Raw genomic sequence first — 15,711 nt, 5'->3', positions numbered from 1 at the left:
CCAGCACTTTCCCAGAGTTAGTGCTGCATGTCCTGCCTGCAGTCCAACCAGATCAAGACTGGGGACTTCGTGGATCAGTGTCCCAGAACAGGAAACCTACTTAACCTGGGATTTCAAAGGAACATCCAAGGTAAAGCTTGTGGAAACATGAAGGTTTTTTCCTTAGAGAATAGTTGGAAATCCAAAGTCCACCCATGTTTGAGCCAAGACTGTGATTACAACATTCCCAGTAAGAGAATTAAACTTTCCATGTGCAATCTGACCACCAGTTGGGTAGCATAAGCCTTGGGAAAAGCTAAGAAAGTCAGCAAACGCTGATGGGCAGTCAACAAGTGCAGGTCAGGTACCAGAGGTGGTCTGATGTACTTATACTGGGTAAACGGTATTGGTGGGGGCTGGGAGCAGGAGAGGAAAGAAACTCAACAAGGCAAGCCAAGCCTTCCTTTTGAGAAGATGCTCAAGTTGAGCTGCTTCAGCAGTTCATTTGGGTCTTTTCTAAAGCAATTAACAAGATCATAAGCTTCCTTAACATGTGTCCATGATATCTGTAGAAAGATTCATCCTGGAACAAAGATGGGGGGGAAAGGTAATACAGGCCATTTATATTAAAAAAAACATTTGTCCAACTGTATTTTTTTTTATAATTGTTTCAGCAATTATAAAAACATGGTTGACTAAGACCCGTTCCTCCTTCTGTCCTTGAATATTTTTAGATAAGAAGTTAGTCTTCCAACTTATTCAAGTTAGTGTGAGAAAGTGGAGAACCAATACAAGGTCTAACAATTGAATTTTATCTACATAAATAAGGCTTGGCAGAATTTGATTTTTTTTTTTTTTTATAATTTTGATGGATATCAATGTTTATTTTTATGCTTTAAGATTTTTATTGATTTAAATTTTCAGAGTTGCAGGATATGATGGGAGGTCAAACAATAATTATATAACGATAGTACATGTTGAGAGTCAAAAGTTAAAGCTTTACAACTGTTGACGGTTGTGTTTTAACATGACATCAAAAATCACAAAATAAATATCCTTAAATCAAACTAGTAAGTTCTAAAGCAGCATTTTTCTTACATTGTCTATTTGTAAGTTTCTATCATCATTGATGGAAATATTTTTTTCGTCTGTGTGTGTGTATTGGGTGAAGTTAACGTTTATTGACATTTGCCAATAAAAATCTATTCCTGCCAAGCCTATATATTAGGAATACCCAGCCTCTGGAGAAAGGGGGGGATGACTTGGATTTGCCTCTTTCCACAAACCAGCATTCCCTGAAATCTACAAAAAACAGAGATGCATGGTCAAGTTCCATCCTGCCTGTGAAGTCTGCAGACTGAGAAGCAGAAGTGGGACAAAGTGTGCATCACCACCACTAGGTTGCTGCCATCACATCAAGGTCTATGACCACTGAGGACATTCCAAGTTTCTGGGGCAAAAGGCCCACATTCTGGAATCCCAGTTGCTGGGATTTCAGTTCAGGCAGGAATCTAGTCTTCAGTCTGAATGGGGAGGGGGAAAGGAATGGAATCTGTTGGGATGGAGGATCCTGAACTTGATGTACTATGTAGATATATGGCAATGAAATCAAGATAGTGTGAGTGGGAACCCTATTCTGTGGATCAACCTCATGAGGGGTGTTCTGTTGATCTTCTGTGGATAAATTAGGATGACCAGAAGGGAGAAAAGTATAAAGGGATGATGTATGGCTGTTATTTCACCTGAACATAGGCATTCATGGCATGGACTATGCTAACGCAGCTGTGACTCTGTTGCTGATGGGCATATACAAAAGCAGGAAGCTTCTCTGAGGAGACTGAACAGAAGGCAATGTAGCCACTAAAACCCAGCTGCTTCATCAGCATCAATCCAGTTTTTTTAAGATCATCACTTCTTTGTACTGGTGACCAAAATCATACATCCAACATTATGATTTCACTGAAGAAACAAGAGCAAACTATGGCTGAGATTGGACAAAATCTTCTAATGATAAATATCTTTAACTTAGAACAACTTTGAAAAACAGGTGAAAGTTCAATGGATTTAGAGGGGGAAGTGATGTGTGACACATTAGGAGTTTGCCTCTCAGCATGACAACGCCTCTTTAATTTACCTGATGCGGCTGATAAACAAGAAGATTGAATTCCTTATGCAACAGAAGCTAGGTTATCAGAGTATGCAAATGGAAAAGGGCAAACCTAGAATGGGAAGAGAAGTTAATTTCCAGCTTCACATGAAATATGGACTATTGGAGTGGAGTTACTCAAAGGGTCACCTTTGACAACAGCTAGTAGTTCAAAGAAAGATGAGGGGTCAATTAAGGCAGAATGTAATTAACATTTTTAACAGGGAGGGTAATTAATCAAAGAACAGACTGTCAAGGGAAGTGATACATTGACCACCACTTTGAGACTCTTAATATAGATTGGATCGCTTCCTAAAATATATGCTCTAGTTTCACCACTTATTTGCCTCAAAAATGTTGACTTATGTAGCACAGAAGAATAATTCCCATCAATGCAGCAGGAATTACTGTGTGAAGTTCTTTGATCTGTTTTATTCAGGCAGTCAACTAGATGATCATAGTGGCCTTAAAATCTACAGACAAGAATTTCAAGGCTGACTGTCATTTTGGGGGAGCATCAATTTCTGGGTACCCAGCTCCACCCACATTAATGGGGAATATCCCCCCAATCCCCCAGAGGGCAGGTACTTACCATTTTCTGAAGACCAGGCCTCTCTGCAGGGTTTATTTGAATACCCCAAAATTGAGACCACCAAAATCACTAGTCACTTTTCAAAAATTTGGCCTTTGAATGTACAGAGAGCATCAAAGACAAGTGAAGCAAACTACTGACGTTGAAAGTAAATGGATAGTCAGATTAGAAATACAAATTGTTCAGCAAACAAGAGCACAGAGATGCCTACCTGCTATCTAGACATTTTAATTCAGGTAAGACAGAATGACAATTAAAGTACACATGATATACTAATCCTTGGTGGCATTATCTGATTCATAACATTATTTGCAACAACATGGTTTCTGATAGCAGCAGCTTCTTTTTCAGTTTTGACATTTGAAGGGTTAGAAGCTATACGTTTAAAGAAGGAGAAAAATAAAATACTATCAACTCTCAAGAGTTTGAATGCCTTGAGGAAAAAACATTGCCAAGTAGGCATAACTTGCAAGGAGTGCTCATATTTTGGTTGTTAGTTATAGCAAGTAGTTACAATGAAAACAAGTTTTGAGATTTAAATTCATTTAAATACATTTAATTTCCAGGGCTTGATTCCATTTTAATTCATTTTAAGGGTAAATTATTCCTGTTTCTGACAGTTTCAAATGAATGTTTTAGTCTCCTAGAGTTTTAATGATGTATGTGTCATCTTGTGACTTTTGTTTGATGGCATGGAAAGAGACACTCCCTGCAGTGGCAACTGACGTGCTTTATGCCGGCAGTGCATTATACACCTAAAGGTTTCTAATGGGAAATGTTGGCATCTATGACCCTTTCTGAGAACGAGATCTGACATGCAGCACCTAATTGGGACCTCCTCATGAGAAAACCCAGTAGCAGTTGCATTAATTAGAATTAAATATCACATTTCATTACTCATAAAAAGGTCTTTAAACATTTAAATTCTGAAGCTTGATCATAAAAGCTCAATATATTGTACTTACAAAGATATTGGTAACTGTTTTGATAGCCTTCTCTTTCCTTTGCATAAACTCGTCATCCTGCAAGACAATTAATTGACACAATTAAAAACCAAAAAAATTAAGCTTAAGCCTCAACACTACTAATGCATTTAGCACGCAGACATGTCAACTGGTTCCTAAACGAGCTGCTCAATTATTCAGTTAAGTACACTTAACTCTACAATTGCATCAACAGTCTGTTTGTTCTCTGTTCGTACAGTACTGCTACAATAGGGTCCTACCCAAGACTGGGGATCTTTGGTGAAATCGCAAGGCAAATTAACATGGACTTGTTGCAGAGAAAAATAAGTGTTTCAGTGTATAGTAACTCCTCACTTAACATTGTAGTTATGTTCCTGAAAAATGCAACTAAGTGAAACAATGTTAAACGAATGCAATTTTCCCATAAGATTTAATGCAAATGCGGGGGATTATGTTCCAAGGAAATTTGGGGGGGGGGGGCAGACAAAAGGCGTTATATACTGTACAGTACTGTACTGTGGTTTGGAAGTGCCCCTGGCTTACCCCACATAGGCACAGCCCACTGCAGGCAAGAACGCTAGGAAGCACCTTCGCAGCAGCAGCTTCCCTGGAGAAGAACAGGTGCCGACTTTGCCGGGGGATGCTCCAGGCCTGCCTCTTCCTGTCCCCGCTCCATTCTAGGTCCACCTCTTCCCACCCCCACTCCACCTCCCCTCCGGAGCAGCCGCATCCCCGCTCCTCTCCCCTCCCCCCACCAAAGTCCTAAGCGCTGCCAAACAGCTGTTTGGCATTGCTTAGGACTTTCTGGGAGGGAATGGGAGGAGTGGAGATGCAGCGCTTCCCTGCTCCTCTCCCTCCCTCCCAGAAAGTCCTAGGTGCCGCGAAACAGCTGTTTGGCAGTGGGGGAAGCACTGGGAGGGAGAGGGAGGAGGTGGAGAAGAGGAACTTGTGCAATGCTCCCTTGTAAAGTCACTGGTCTTCTACAGAATCTTACAAGCAGTGGACAGAGCAGGCAGCCAAACAATGTTATAAGGGAGCATTTTGCACAACTTTAAACGAGCTTGTTCCCTAATTGGGCAGTGACGTAACTTGGAAACTACGTTAAGCGGGAGGACGTTAAGTGAGGCGTTACTGTAATGGTTACTTAGATTTCAGTTTGGGAAGGAGGGTTGTCAGCATTATTATTTCCATTTTAATGAAGATACTGAGGCAGAGAGAGGCTCAATGACTTGCCCAATGTCACATAGGAAGTCTGTATCTGTACTAGAGCGGGGAACTGAAACCAGTTGCAGCCTATCACCCTAGCCACTGGGCCATCCTTCCTCTCACAATTCTGTATTCAAAATACAGTTGTTTTAGGAAGTGGATCTATTATTATAGTTTAGACATTTGAGATTTTTAATCTCTCTTTTATTACCACTCATCCAGCATTATCAAAGGAACCTATGGGGTTTAGGAGTCCAACTCTGAATGGACATCAATGGGATTTGTGTACCTAACTCCCTTAGTGGCATTTGAAAATTTCAGACATATGCCAGTCTGTATCAGCAATCGCACTGGTTAACCAAACCAGTTAACAACTGAAATAGCAACTGCACCTCCCCAAAATGGAAAAGGAGGTTTAACTCTAGATGTCCATAATATTCCTAGCACAAATGGTCTATGGAAAGACAACACAACAGTAACCTTAGACAACTAATTAAAATGAGCAGGTGAAAGATGTAACTAAATGTTTGTAAACTCATACTTCCTTAAAGACAGTGCAATTGAATACCACAATTTCATAACAAGTTCAGATGAAGAGTGGGGGAAGATTGGCAAGAGGTTATAAAGTTTTCAGTTACATATTCAGAGATGATGTTTCACAACCTCAAGGAAATAAAAAGGGATTGCACAGCAATTCAGCCCATCACACTAGAATTCTACTCCACACAGTTTAAGCAAAAGTAGTCTGTTACGCAACTGTAAACTCCTTAGTATTTCATTTCTATAAGCCGTTGTGAAGATAACTAATGTACTGACAGAGAACTAGTCCCAATGGATTTGTTCAGAAAAGGACATATTACATCTCTCAACCTCCAGGCTAATATGACTAGCATTATCAGAGATATTTTGCCCAGAGCTGTTGCAACTGTAACAATTTGATATTGTCACTTTCTGGGCTGAAACAGTGGCTCTAAGCAAAGGCTGGTAATATCATACTTATGAACTATTTGGGGTTAGCAAGAATTCATCTCCCCCGATATACGCAGATGGAGCTTCAATTTGGATTCTGGTGTTTACTTGCTTTTCTAACAGTAACCTTCATAGTTAGACCCATCCAGTTATAGACTAAAAATCATGGCCAGATCCTCAGCTAAGGTAAATCAGCACAGTACTATCAACTTCAATGCAGTTACACGGATTTACAGCAGCTGAGGGGACAGCCCCATGTGTGTACAGACATATTTGGAGAGAAAACAAAAAGATTTAGCTAGGTCTTACCTCTGGTAGACTACGAGTTTTCTGAAACTGGGATATGGAATAGGAGCGGATATAGTCTCCCATTTCTTCTCTAGTTTCTATTGCACGTTTCACCAGCCACTAAAGAGAATATTGATACTATTATGCAACAACTTATTTCTAAGTATTTTGTATGTGAAAAAAATCAAATCAAAACTCAAAGTTTTTATGGATGTGTGACATCTCAGTGATTAACTCCATAAATAGCTCAATAACATTAGCTATTTTATTATCTTCATCTTCCCTATTTTTGTACATAGTTTATGACTCTGTTGAGTTTTTAATAAGTAACATATATACTGTGTCTGTAACCCAGGCCTTCCCACACCCCATGGACTCATAGACATTAAGGCTAGAAGGGACCATCATGATCATCTATTCTGAGCTCCTGCACATCGCAGGCCACAGAACCTCAGTCACCCACTCCTATAATAGGCCCATAACCTCTGTCTGAGTCACTGAAGTCCTCAAATCTTGATTTAAAGACTTCAGGCTACAGAAAATTCTCCATTTACTCTAGCTCAAACCAGCAAGTGACCTGTGCCCCACATTACAGAGGAAGGTGGAACACCCTCACCCTCCCATCTCTGCAAATCTGATCTGGGAGAAAATTCCTTCCCAACCCCAAATATGGTGATCAGATAGACCCTGATACGTGGGCAAGACCCACCTGGGAAAGAATTCTCTGTAGTAACAGAGCTTTTCCTATCCAGTGTCCCATTTCTGGCTGTTGGAAATATTTGCTAATAGTCGTCACGTGCACTCCCTACAGACAAGCATGACTGAAGGAGTAGGGACAGAGTGAGTGCCCTGATCCTACATTGTGAATCACATGGGTCATTGACTTTAACAGGTCTCTGTGTAGGTGCAATAGTCCCCCAGAGTAAATCACAATGCAGAACCAGAGCCTTAGTTTGTAAGTTCCTTTAGGCAAGAACTGTGTCTTTCTAGGTTTTCTGAGTCACCTAGCACATTCTGAGTAACATTATTTGTATAACAACGCATTGCAGAACTAGATATATTTACATATGATTTATCCCATATATTCATGTCTGCTATTTCACTAAGAACTTTTTTAATTCTCACTGTAAATTTATTCTCATGGATTTTCCAAATTAGTGACAATTACTGAAAAAATGCTGAGTTCCACATCAAAATCCCATTGCCTCTCTCGCCCAAGATAAAAAGCCAATTGTCAAAGTTGATTTCGAAAGACAAGGAAGTCAACACAATTACTAGGACTATTCATTGGAATTTTGCCTGTATTGACTGATTTTTTAATCCAAATATTTAGATTTCACTCAATCTCAGTCCAAAAAGCAAAATATAAAATAAAACCTAAGAAAACTATGTGGGACAGTCTAACCACAAAGCATCAAACTAGTAACTGGAATGTTTTAGCTTTTTCCCTTGCTGTTCATCTTTAAAGAATTTCTGAGCAGAAGCAGGCTGACTCTTCCCATCCCCCATTTTTAATTCTTTCCTTTCTTCTCTCTCTTTACACCCTCTGATCCCCACTTTAAAAAAAAAAAACACAAACGTGAGTGTCTTTTAATCTCATTTATACCCTGTGTTTTGAGCCACTTTCCTTGTAACTTATTCCATGTATTTCTTACACTTTGCAAGGAATATCTTACTGCACCAGGACCCTACATGGGCTCGAAAAAGAACCACTAGCAGATTCTAAAGCAAGATTTCTTCCAACTGGCAGAATGACTGCCTGCAGAATCCAGCCCAATGTTGCAGGTAATCCAGACAATTTTGTTCTTCATGTGGGTCAGAGTGTGCTTTAGAATTCCCTTTTATATAAAGACATCCTGGTGTTTTAAAATATTTACCCTTAAAAAAAGTTTTTAACCTGATATTTCATTCCAAAGCAGAACAAACTTGCAGAAGGTATAAAGTTCAGCAGTCACACAGGTATTAAAAGTCCTATGTAAGTTTTAAGGCTTTTGCTTTGTTTAAAAAAAAAAAAAAAAAAAAAAGTGTGATGCACACCAAAGCTATTACCTGTACAACAGGGAATATGTGAATGAAATCCAGTCCCTGGATCTGATGCGGCTCCAAACGATGGGGGCACTTCATTTTTGGTAAGACAGACACAATTTTCTCTGTTAAGGCACTATTTTAAAAGAAAAATATCAAAGTGTAAACAATAAAATGGTTTAAATTTTAAAGAATGACATTTCCAAAATATGCAATGTTGTTGTAGCCATGTCAGTCCTAGGATACTAATTTCCAAATTACGTAGTAGTTTGAAAGTGCCCTCTATTGGATGAAACTGGATAACACAATTTGGAAAAAAACCTCTTGTTTTATGAGCACAGCTGTGAAGTCGTATTTTTTTAAATTAATAAGCCTATTGCTTGTTTCTTAATTTCCATTACTCAACATCAAATTTAAAATAGCTTAGGCTTATCAGATGCAGTGCACGCAAGATCGTGAGGGATATCTATCATATGTTTCTGTTACCATGCACATACATTTAACTGCTCAAAGATAGAGAGACTAACTTTAAAACATAATTATATATTTTATCAAAGAAAGTTCAATTTCAGGATGAAAAATCTGAAACTTAAAACGGTCTGAGTAGATCTCTGCTGTTGTTACTAATTAAGCGCCCTCTCCTACAAAAACCATGAAATAGCTAGAATATTGTAAAAGTGGAATATCTACCAAGAATGCTGCTTACATGTACAAAGTCCAATCAACTGGAGTATATATAATCCAGTTTGCTGAGAAAAAATGTCCTTCTGCAGCTCATAAAAGTGCTGTTAAAGTGAAAGGTAGCTTAACAGGGGGATAACTCTACTGGGGTTCAATCTTGCACCACTGAATTAACAGGAGTTTTGTCACGGATTTCAGAATAAAGCATTCTTTTCTGACCACAAAGAATTAAGTTGATATACAACAAATTGGTGCTCATGCTCAGGAAGTATCAATCTTTACAGACAACAACTTAAAGGAGTCACTGATGTGATATTTTTCCCCCAAAGGAAAAAATAATGAGTGTCCAGATACTGATATCAGTGGCAGAGACTATCATCCTAAAGAGCTGCTGATGTTTTGAAGGAAAATTGCCCAGAAGGATGGGAGAGAGTGGGATGGAAAAGAGAAAAGATCCAGAAACTGGGGATAGTGCCTGAAGAGCCAATGTTGATTCAAAGAGAAATAGTTGAATGCGAATTTTGTAATTCTTCTTATAGATGTCTCACCATGTGATGTAATTTCCACTATGTCAATGTGTTAATGAGATGCATTAGTGTTCTTTCTTTGTACAACTAAGAGTACATGCAATCCATTTAAAATACTTTTGTCCCACAGAGGGACAAGAAATCATGTAACAAACATAACTGTGATGTTAATTTATGCTTCCATACTTATTTTGATTACATTTATAATAGAAGACCCAAGATTTTTATTATTAGAACATTGTCTAATCAAAGCTTGCAAAATGTGCACTGGACAACAACATCAACAGAATACTTGCTAATTAATCCCTATTAACACCATCCCAAGAGCTGCATGGAAATATTGAGAGAGACTACCAGTTTAAAAAAAAAATACATTTTAAACAAACAAATATCTTTATTTATACTACTAACACCTTAGATAATTAAACATCCAAATAGTGTTGTTATAACAATTTCTGCTATTTTCTCACTGTTTACTTTTTGCATTTTCTTCAGCTAGAACAATTAAAACAGACTATAAAGTTTCACTTTGATTCTTGTAGACTAGCACAGTCCTTTATTTTTGGAGTTCCAAATATTCCACGGAAATGTTTAAATTCAAATTTCTCTGTATTAAATTAAAAAAAAAAAAATCAACTAAAATGTTTTCATTAAAGTAACAGTATCAAGGGTGACTATTTCTTTTTAAGGACACAACTGATTTTTTTGTCCTGATACCGTTAAAACTAACATCTAAGATTTTTATGAGAGATAAGAGGAAAAAATACATTCATCTCTATTTTCTGTTTCTTTGTGCATTTAAGAGTACTTTGTGTATAGCTCATTTCCCCTGGTGATGTGGATGTCTCTCAAAGCAACAGGAGAGAAAAATAACTTTTTTTTTTTTTTTTTTAAAAAGTAACATGATTGTAAACATCACTGAAAATCAAGAGGGGAACACAGAGGCAGATATAGTAGCTGAAACTATATTCCACTTATCTGAAGTGGAAAAATGGGCTTTTAATGCAACTTGCCTGGCACTGTCCTTCCTTAGTTACTTCCTGCAAATTTTAATTGTGGTCTACAACAGTGGGCGCTGCGGGAAGCGGCGCGGGCAGAGGGATGTGCTGGCTGCCCTTCCTGCAGCCCCCATTGGCCTGGAGCGGCGAACCGCAGCCAGTGGGAGCCGCGATTGGCTGAACCTGAGGACACGGCAGGTAAACAAACCGGCCCGGCCCGCCAGGGGCTTTCCCTGAACAAGCGGCGGACCGGCTTTGAGAACCACTCGTCTACAAGACCCCAAGTTTATCAAGAAACATACTGCACTTTAAAAATGTTGCATTGCCCTTCTAAGGAGAGCTGCCATGGACTAATTTTGCAACCTTCCATGATGCAAGGACTGGCTAGGTGGCAATCAAGTGCTGTCTATAAAAGGCGGCAGCAGCAGGAAGAAGGCTCTTTGGGTTTCCACCCACCATGTGAATGCTCTCCATCCTCCCTTCCTCCACAGTTTGGGGTACTTGTGAGCGACTTACCTTTCACAAAGGGCTTAGATCGCAATGTCATGCTGTAGATTTTATTGGTTGATCCTTGCAATTCTAAGTTTGAGACCACAAAAGAGGACCAAAGGCGATTTACAGTGAAACTTGTCTTCCGCAACAGACAACTAATTAACATGCATCATCTTCCAAGAGACAGAGAACTGAATTATACTAAATACATGGGAGCCTTTGGGAAGTGGTCTCCTAAAACAGGACATTTCTCAGTAAAACTGATCCCCTGTACGGGTTTCACATACATAAACATGATGGTGATTTGTATCAAATTTTTTACAATATGAAAAACCAAACCATGGTTCCCACTTCATCAACTTACATTTTCTGACCAATTGTAGAGTTTTCCTGAAACAATAGATCAACATCAATGTCAAAGCTGCAAGTAGTGATGCACCAGGTCATGCCACCAACTACCTAAAAATGAACAAAAATACGGTTATTTTCACTTTACGTTTGAGAGGAGAAATTTTCAAACAAATATGATTTAAATCCAACCAATATGGCTTCACGTTTTTAGTCTCCTTTCCCACCTCCAATACAGCACGATTCAAATGCCATCTCATATCTCATCAAAATATAGTGAAGAGAAGAGAAATACAAGACCACCATTTGTGATGTTTCATTTTATTTTTTAAACTTGATTTCCTAGTTTTCTTGAGACATTGAGTTCTCTGACATGCAAGTAGATGAAAATCCAAGTACACTGTCAGCCACGAAGAATGGAATAAAGATTTTAAAGAAGTGATGAAGTGGCTGTTTTAGAGATCGTGAGCTATACAAACTCAATAAACAAGGATTGGAACGTGTGTTCTCATTTACCTAATCCAAGTTTTTCCACTGCTATTCTTTTATTATTTGCATTAGAAGTAGCACACAAACCCCCCACAACATGCTAAGCACTATACAAACAGTGACAGAAAGCCCCTGACCTGAAGAGGTCTCTATCTTAGGCCCCAACCCTTCAAATATTTATGAACATGCTCAATTCAAAATACCAGAGCAGTCTCTTTGATTTCAAAGGGTCTACTCACTCAAAGTTAACCATATGTACATATTTGCAAAACCTAAATACACAACAGACAAAGAATAGAAGAGGTAACAGGCACAGAGAGGTGAAGTGACTTACCCAAGCTCTCACAGCAGGTCAGTGGCAGAATCTAAATAGAACTCAGGTTTCCTGACTTTCAGTCCAGTACCCTTTCTACTACACCACACTGCCTCTCTAATATAAAATACTCAGCATAGTTATGAAATAATCCTTGTATATGAGTGTCTAGTTTGTTTCTCATACTTGACTGTCTAGTGTGACAGTCGGTAGAAGGGGGGGTATTTTTATTATAACAATATTTGTTAGTTAATCAAACAATTAACAAAAAGTCCTATAAAATATTCTATACCATAACAGCCTACAGAGTTTCACTACAAACACTTATGTATGTAAGTAACGCCACAGCAGGATCAGGATACAAGGCGCCAGTCCCACAACTGGATGTGTGTGAGTACCACTGAAGTGTTCATTTCCACAGATCCAGTTATAGAATCAGGGCCTTAGATAGTCTTCCTTAGGCATACTTATATTTGTGCTTGTAAAGTGCTGTGACTGCCTATGGCGCTATAAATATAATAACTTGCAGTTTTAACAAGCAAAGGTTTATCGGACAGCAAAACTATCCTATGTACAAGCAAATTATTGAAAGAAATGAAAGAGCCCATTTTCAAAGGCTCTGCCATAACTACCAGGGATGCATTTTCAAAGCAAGGTTCAGGGATTTATCATCAAGTCAAATGTTAAACCAACAAAGGTACCTCTCTAAGCATATACTCTGTACAGCGTGACTTACTACCTGTCTTTGAGGATGAAGGTCCCTATAACTGCCTTTCCACAGAATTACCTAACCCTTCCCAAAAGATTTCCAGCAACAGTCCAAAAACAGCTTCACTAGATAAGTTGTTCCATTCTTTCATGAAATTCCACACCTAATAACTTCCTTAACCTTCTTTCAACTTGCCCCCATTACTCCTCATTTTCAGTATGAATAGTACCTTTTACAATGATCATACCACAACCCAAACAAGTTTTCATATTAAACAAATTTAGGTCCTTGTTTGTTTAGCCATGAAACTCTAGTTCTAGCTAAATGCCCCACACACCCACTTCAGAATTTTAGGCCCTGATTCTGCAAATAGTTATGTATGTGCTTAGCTTTATGCATGTGAATAGTCCCATTGAAGTCAACAGGACCACTCATATGAGTAACTGCAGAATTGGGTGCCTTAGTTCCCTGAGACAGGGACTCAGTTTTGCTCATATCTTCACTACATTAGGTGCACTATATAAATAATAAAAATAACTTGATTTGCTGCTGATCTCCCCTCCTCCTTACTACCTGGAACTATTAAGCTGAATTTGAAAACCATATTTAGTAAATACAGTAAACTATGTCTAATTCATAATCCTGGATTATAATCTCACCTTATCAAAGGGTGATAACCCTTTGATTCTTGCCCTGAAATACCCAGCTGCCACCAGCAACTCCAAAATTTCAGTCAATTTGATGTTTTGTTCTTCATCTTCTCTGGTTTCAACCTAACAAACAAAGATTCAATTAACCCTAATTTTAAAATATTGTATTCACTCTACTCCTCCAACCACCCAACATTAGGACTCAAAATAAATTTTCCCAATTTTTTTCTTAATATAGACCACGTGTATGTTAATAGAGAGATTCTCTCTCACACACTTCCCTTCCATTTGCAATCTGATAACATCTTTATGGCAACTACAACAATTGCACACATAGAAAAACATTAGGCAAGTATTTAATTTGTTTCTAAGTGGCTTTAACATTAAATGTTTTGTCCTGTTTGAGAAAACCCATGCATTATTTACCAATCACTCTTGCCCTTTTATTTCAATCAGTCTACATCTCTTCTCTAAATGTGGTGTTTTCTCCCTCTTTTAAATAAACAATTCAGCTGTTGCATTCAAATTGAAACGATATCAGTTCCTGCTCTTCATTAGATCTCCCTGTCCCATCTGTTCTTAAAGTAAATCCAAACAATACGGGCACCAATTGCCACAGCACAGGTAACATACCTGTGATTCTGCAGTTTTCTTTCAACTCTGTAGGTCTTATACAATACTACATCTTAAATGTAATGTTTTCTCAAAACTTTGTATGAAGATGGTAAGAGAAATGGTTGTGGGATTCAACTGTTTCCTTTAAACCAAACAAACCATTTTCAACAGTCCAGAGTAGGGCAATAGCAGCACTACTATTGAGCACTTAGATTAAGCTTTTTTATTATTATTTCCAAAGCACTGTGCAAACATTAACTAATTAATTCACACAACACCCCTGTGTAATAAGTGTTGTTACCCCCATTTTACAGGTAGGAAATGTGGGGAAAGGAGAATTTCCATGACACGCCAACCCCTTGAAGAAGAGTCAGCTGTAGAGCTAGGAACAGAATCCACACGTTCCTGGCTTCAGGCCTTATGCTCAATCGGCTAGAAACATCCTGTCTCTTTTAACCCCAGAGTCAATGCAGGAAAAAGGAAGCCAGGCTGGGAAGTTGCTGCCTTTGCAGTATTAATAAAGGAAGACAATCCGCCAGACCAGAGTGTCTCCAGCCGTTTCCGTTTGGTAGACATGTAAGGGTCCAACCTCTTCATCTGGCAGTCTCCTGATATTTGGCGTTGATGTGGGAGCTTTCACGCTCGGCAAGGAATCACCACTCACGCGTACAACACCGCCGAGATGAGCAGAGGGCTGCGGCCAGGGCGACAACCGCAACCCTCTGGCCCTTAGCCCCTCTGGCCCGGACAACCCCCTTCCCCGAACTCCCCGGGATCTGGGCCTGATGCCAAAGCCCAAAGCCCGTCACCGGGCAGGCCACGCCGGGCTCAGACCCTCCAGCAGGGGAAGCCGCCAGGCCTGGCAGCCCCCGGCATAGGGGAGGGCAGAGGCCGCCCCAGGAGGCTGTGACCGGCTCATAGCGGCGGGCGGGGGACCGTAAGGAGCCGGCCCCGCAGCCGGGCGCAAGGCGGGGGGCTGGGCCAGGGGTCTCGTTGCCCCCCGGCTGCAGGAAGCCCCCGGGGGGGGGGGAGCGGCGAGGCCCGGGGAGCTGGGGCAGGGACGGAGGGAGTCGGTGCACGCAAGGGGCAGCTCGGTGTCCCCGGACGGGCAGGCGAGGCGGGGCCGTACCTCCTGCGGAGCCTGGTACCCGTGTCCCTTGGGGGCGCCCATCGCGCCCGCTCTCCAGCCTGCCTGCGCCGCGCGCCTGCCGCTGTCACCCGCGCTGCCCCCGCCCACCAACGGCCGCGGGGGTGTCCCCGCCGCGCGTGCGCGTTCGAGCCGCGCCAGTCGCTGCGAAAGGGGGCGGGCGCTGAAGGGTGACAGGCGGGTCATGTGATCGCTTGGAACACAGAGCGCTGGGGACTGGGGCTAGCCGCCTCCAGGTCTGCCCTTGGCTGTGGGCTGCGGGTGGCCGCTGGCAGCAGGCAGGGGGTTAATTGTAGGGAGGGCCGGGGCAACCTCCCTGCCAGGCCAGAGCATTTGTCCTCAGCCCCCTTCGCTTGCATTAGCCCCCAGCGTCCAGGGAACCCGGGATTTCCCTCCGATCTGCGTTTCACTGGGGGTTGCGAGGTGGTTTAAAAGCATTTGTGGGCACGTGCGTATGCATCTTTTGTAAACGCAACTACTTATCCCGATTTTTTTTCTCTCTATTGCAAAAGTTTCCCGCACCCCCTAAGGGTTTCTCACCGCTGCTGCTAGTGCTATGCAATAGTATTCAG

The 15,711-nt window shown here is 40.7% G+C and overlaps 1 protein-coding gene across 2 annotated transcripts in view; it reads right to left on the bottom strand.

Moving 5' to 3' along the window:
* The window catches only part of CCDC93 (coiled-coil domain containing 93), a 119,707-nt gene extending 104,460 nt beyond the window's left edge, over positions 1-15,247 (bottom strand). For both annotated transcript variants that reach the window (XM_034785531.1, XM_034785532.1), the window contains exons 1-6: positions 15,122-15,247; positions 13,387-13,500; positions 11,233-11,327; positions 8,195-8,306; positions 6,167-6,265; positions 3,683-3,739 (exon numbers count right to left, since the gene is read on the bottom strand). In XM_034785531.1, the coding sequence (XP_034641422.1) occupies positions 3,683-3,739; positions 6,167-6,265; positions 8,195-8,306; positions 11,233-11,327; positions 13,387-13,500; positions 15,122-15,163 (519 nt within the window). In that variant the 5' untranslated portion in view covers positions 15,164-15,247. The remainder of the gene's footprint in view (positions 1-3,682; positions 3,740-6,166; positions 6,266-8,194; positions 8,307-11,232; positions 11,328-13,386; positions 13,501-15,121) is intronic.
* Positions 15,248-15,711: the final 464 nt, after the last annotated feature.

The sequence above is a fragment of the Trachemys scripta genome, chromosome 11 (assembly GCF_013100865.1).
Source record: "Trachemys scripta elegans isolate TJP31775 chromosome 11, CAS_Tse_1.0, whole genome shotgun sequence".
Taxonomy (NCBI): Eukaryota; Metazoa; Chordata; order Testudines; family Emydidae; genus Trachemys; species Trachemys scripta.
The sequence above is the reverse complement of the archived record's forward strand: the minus strand, read 5'-3'. Positions and strand labels throughout refer to the sequence as shown.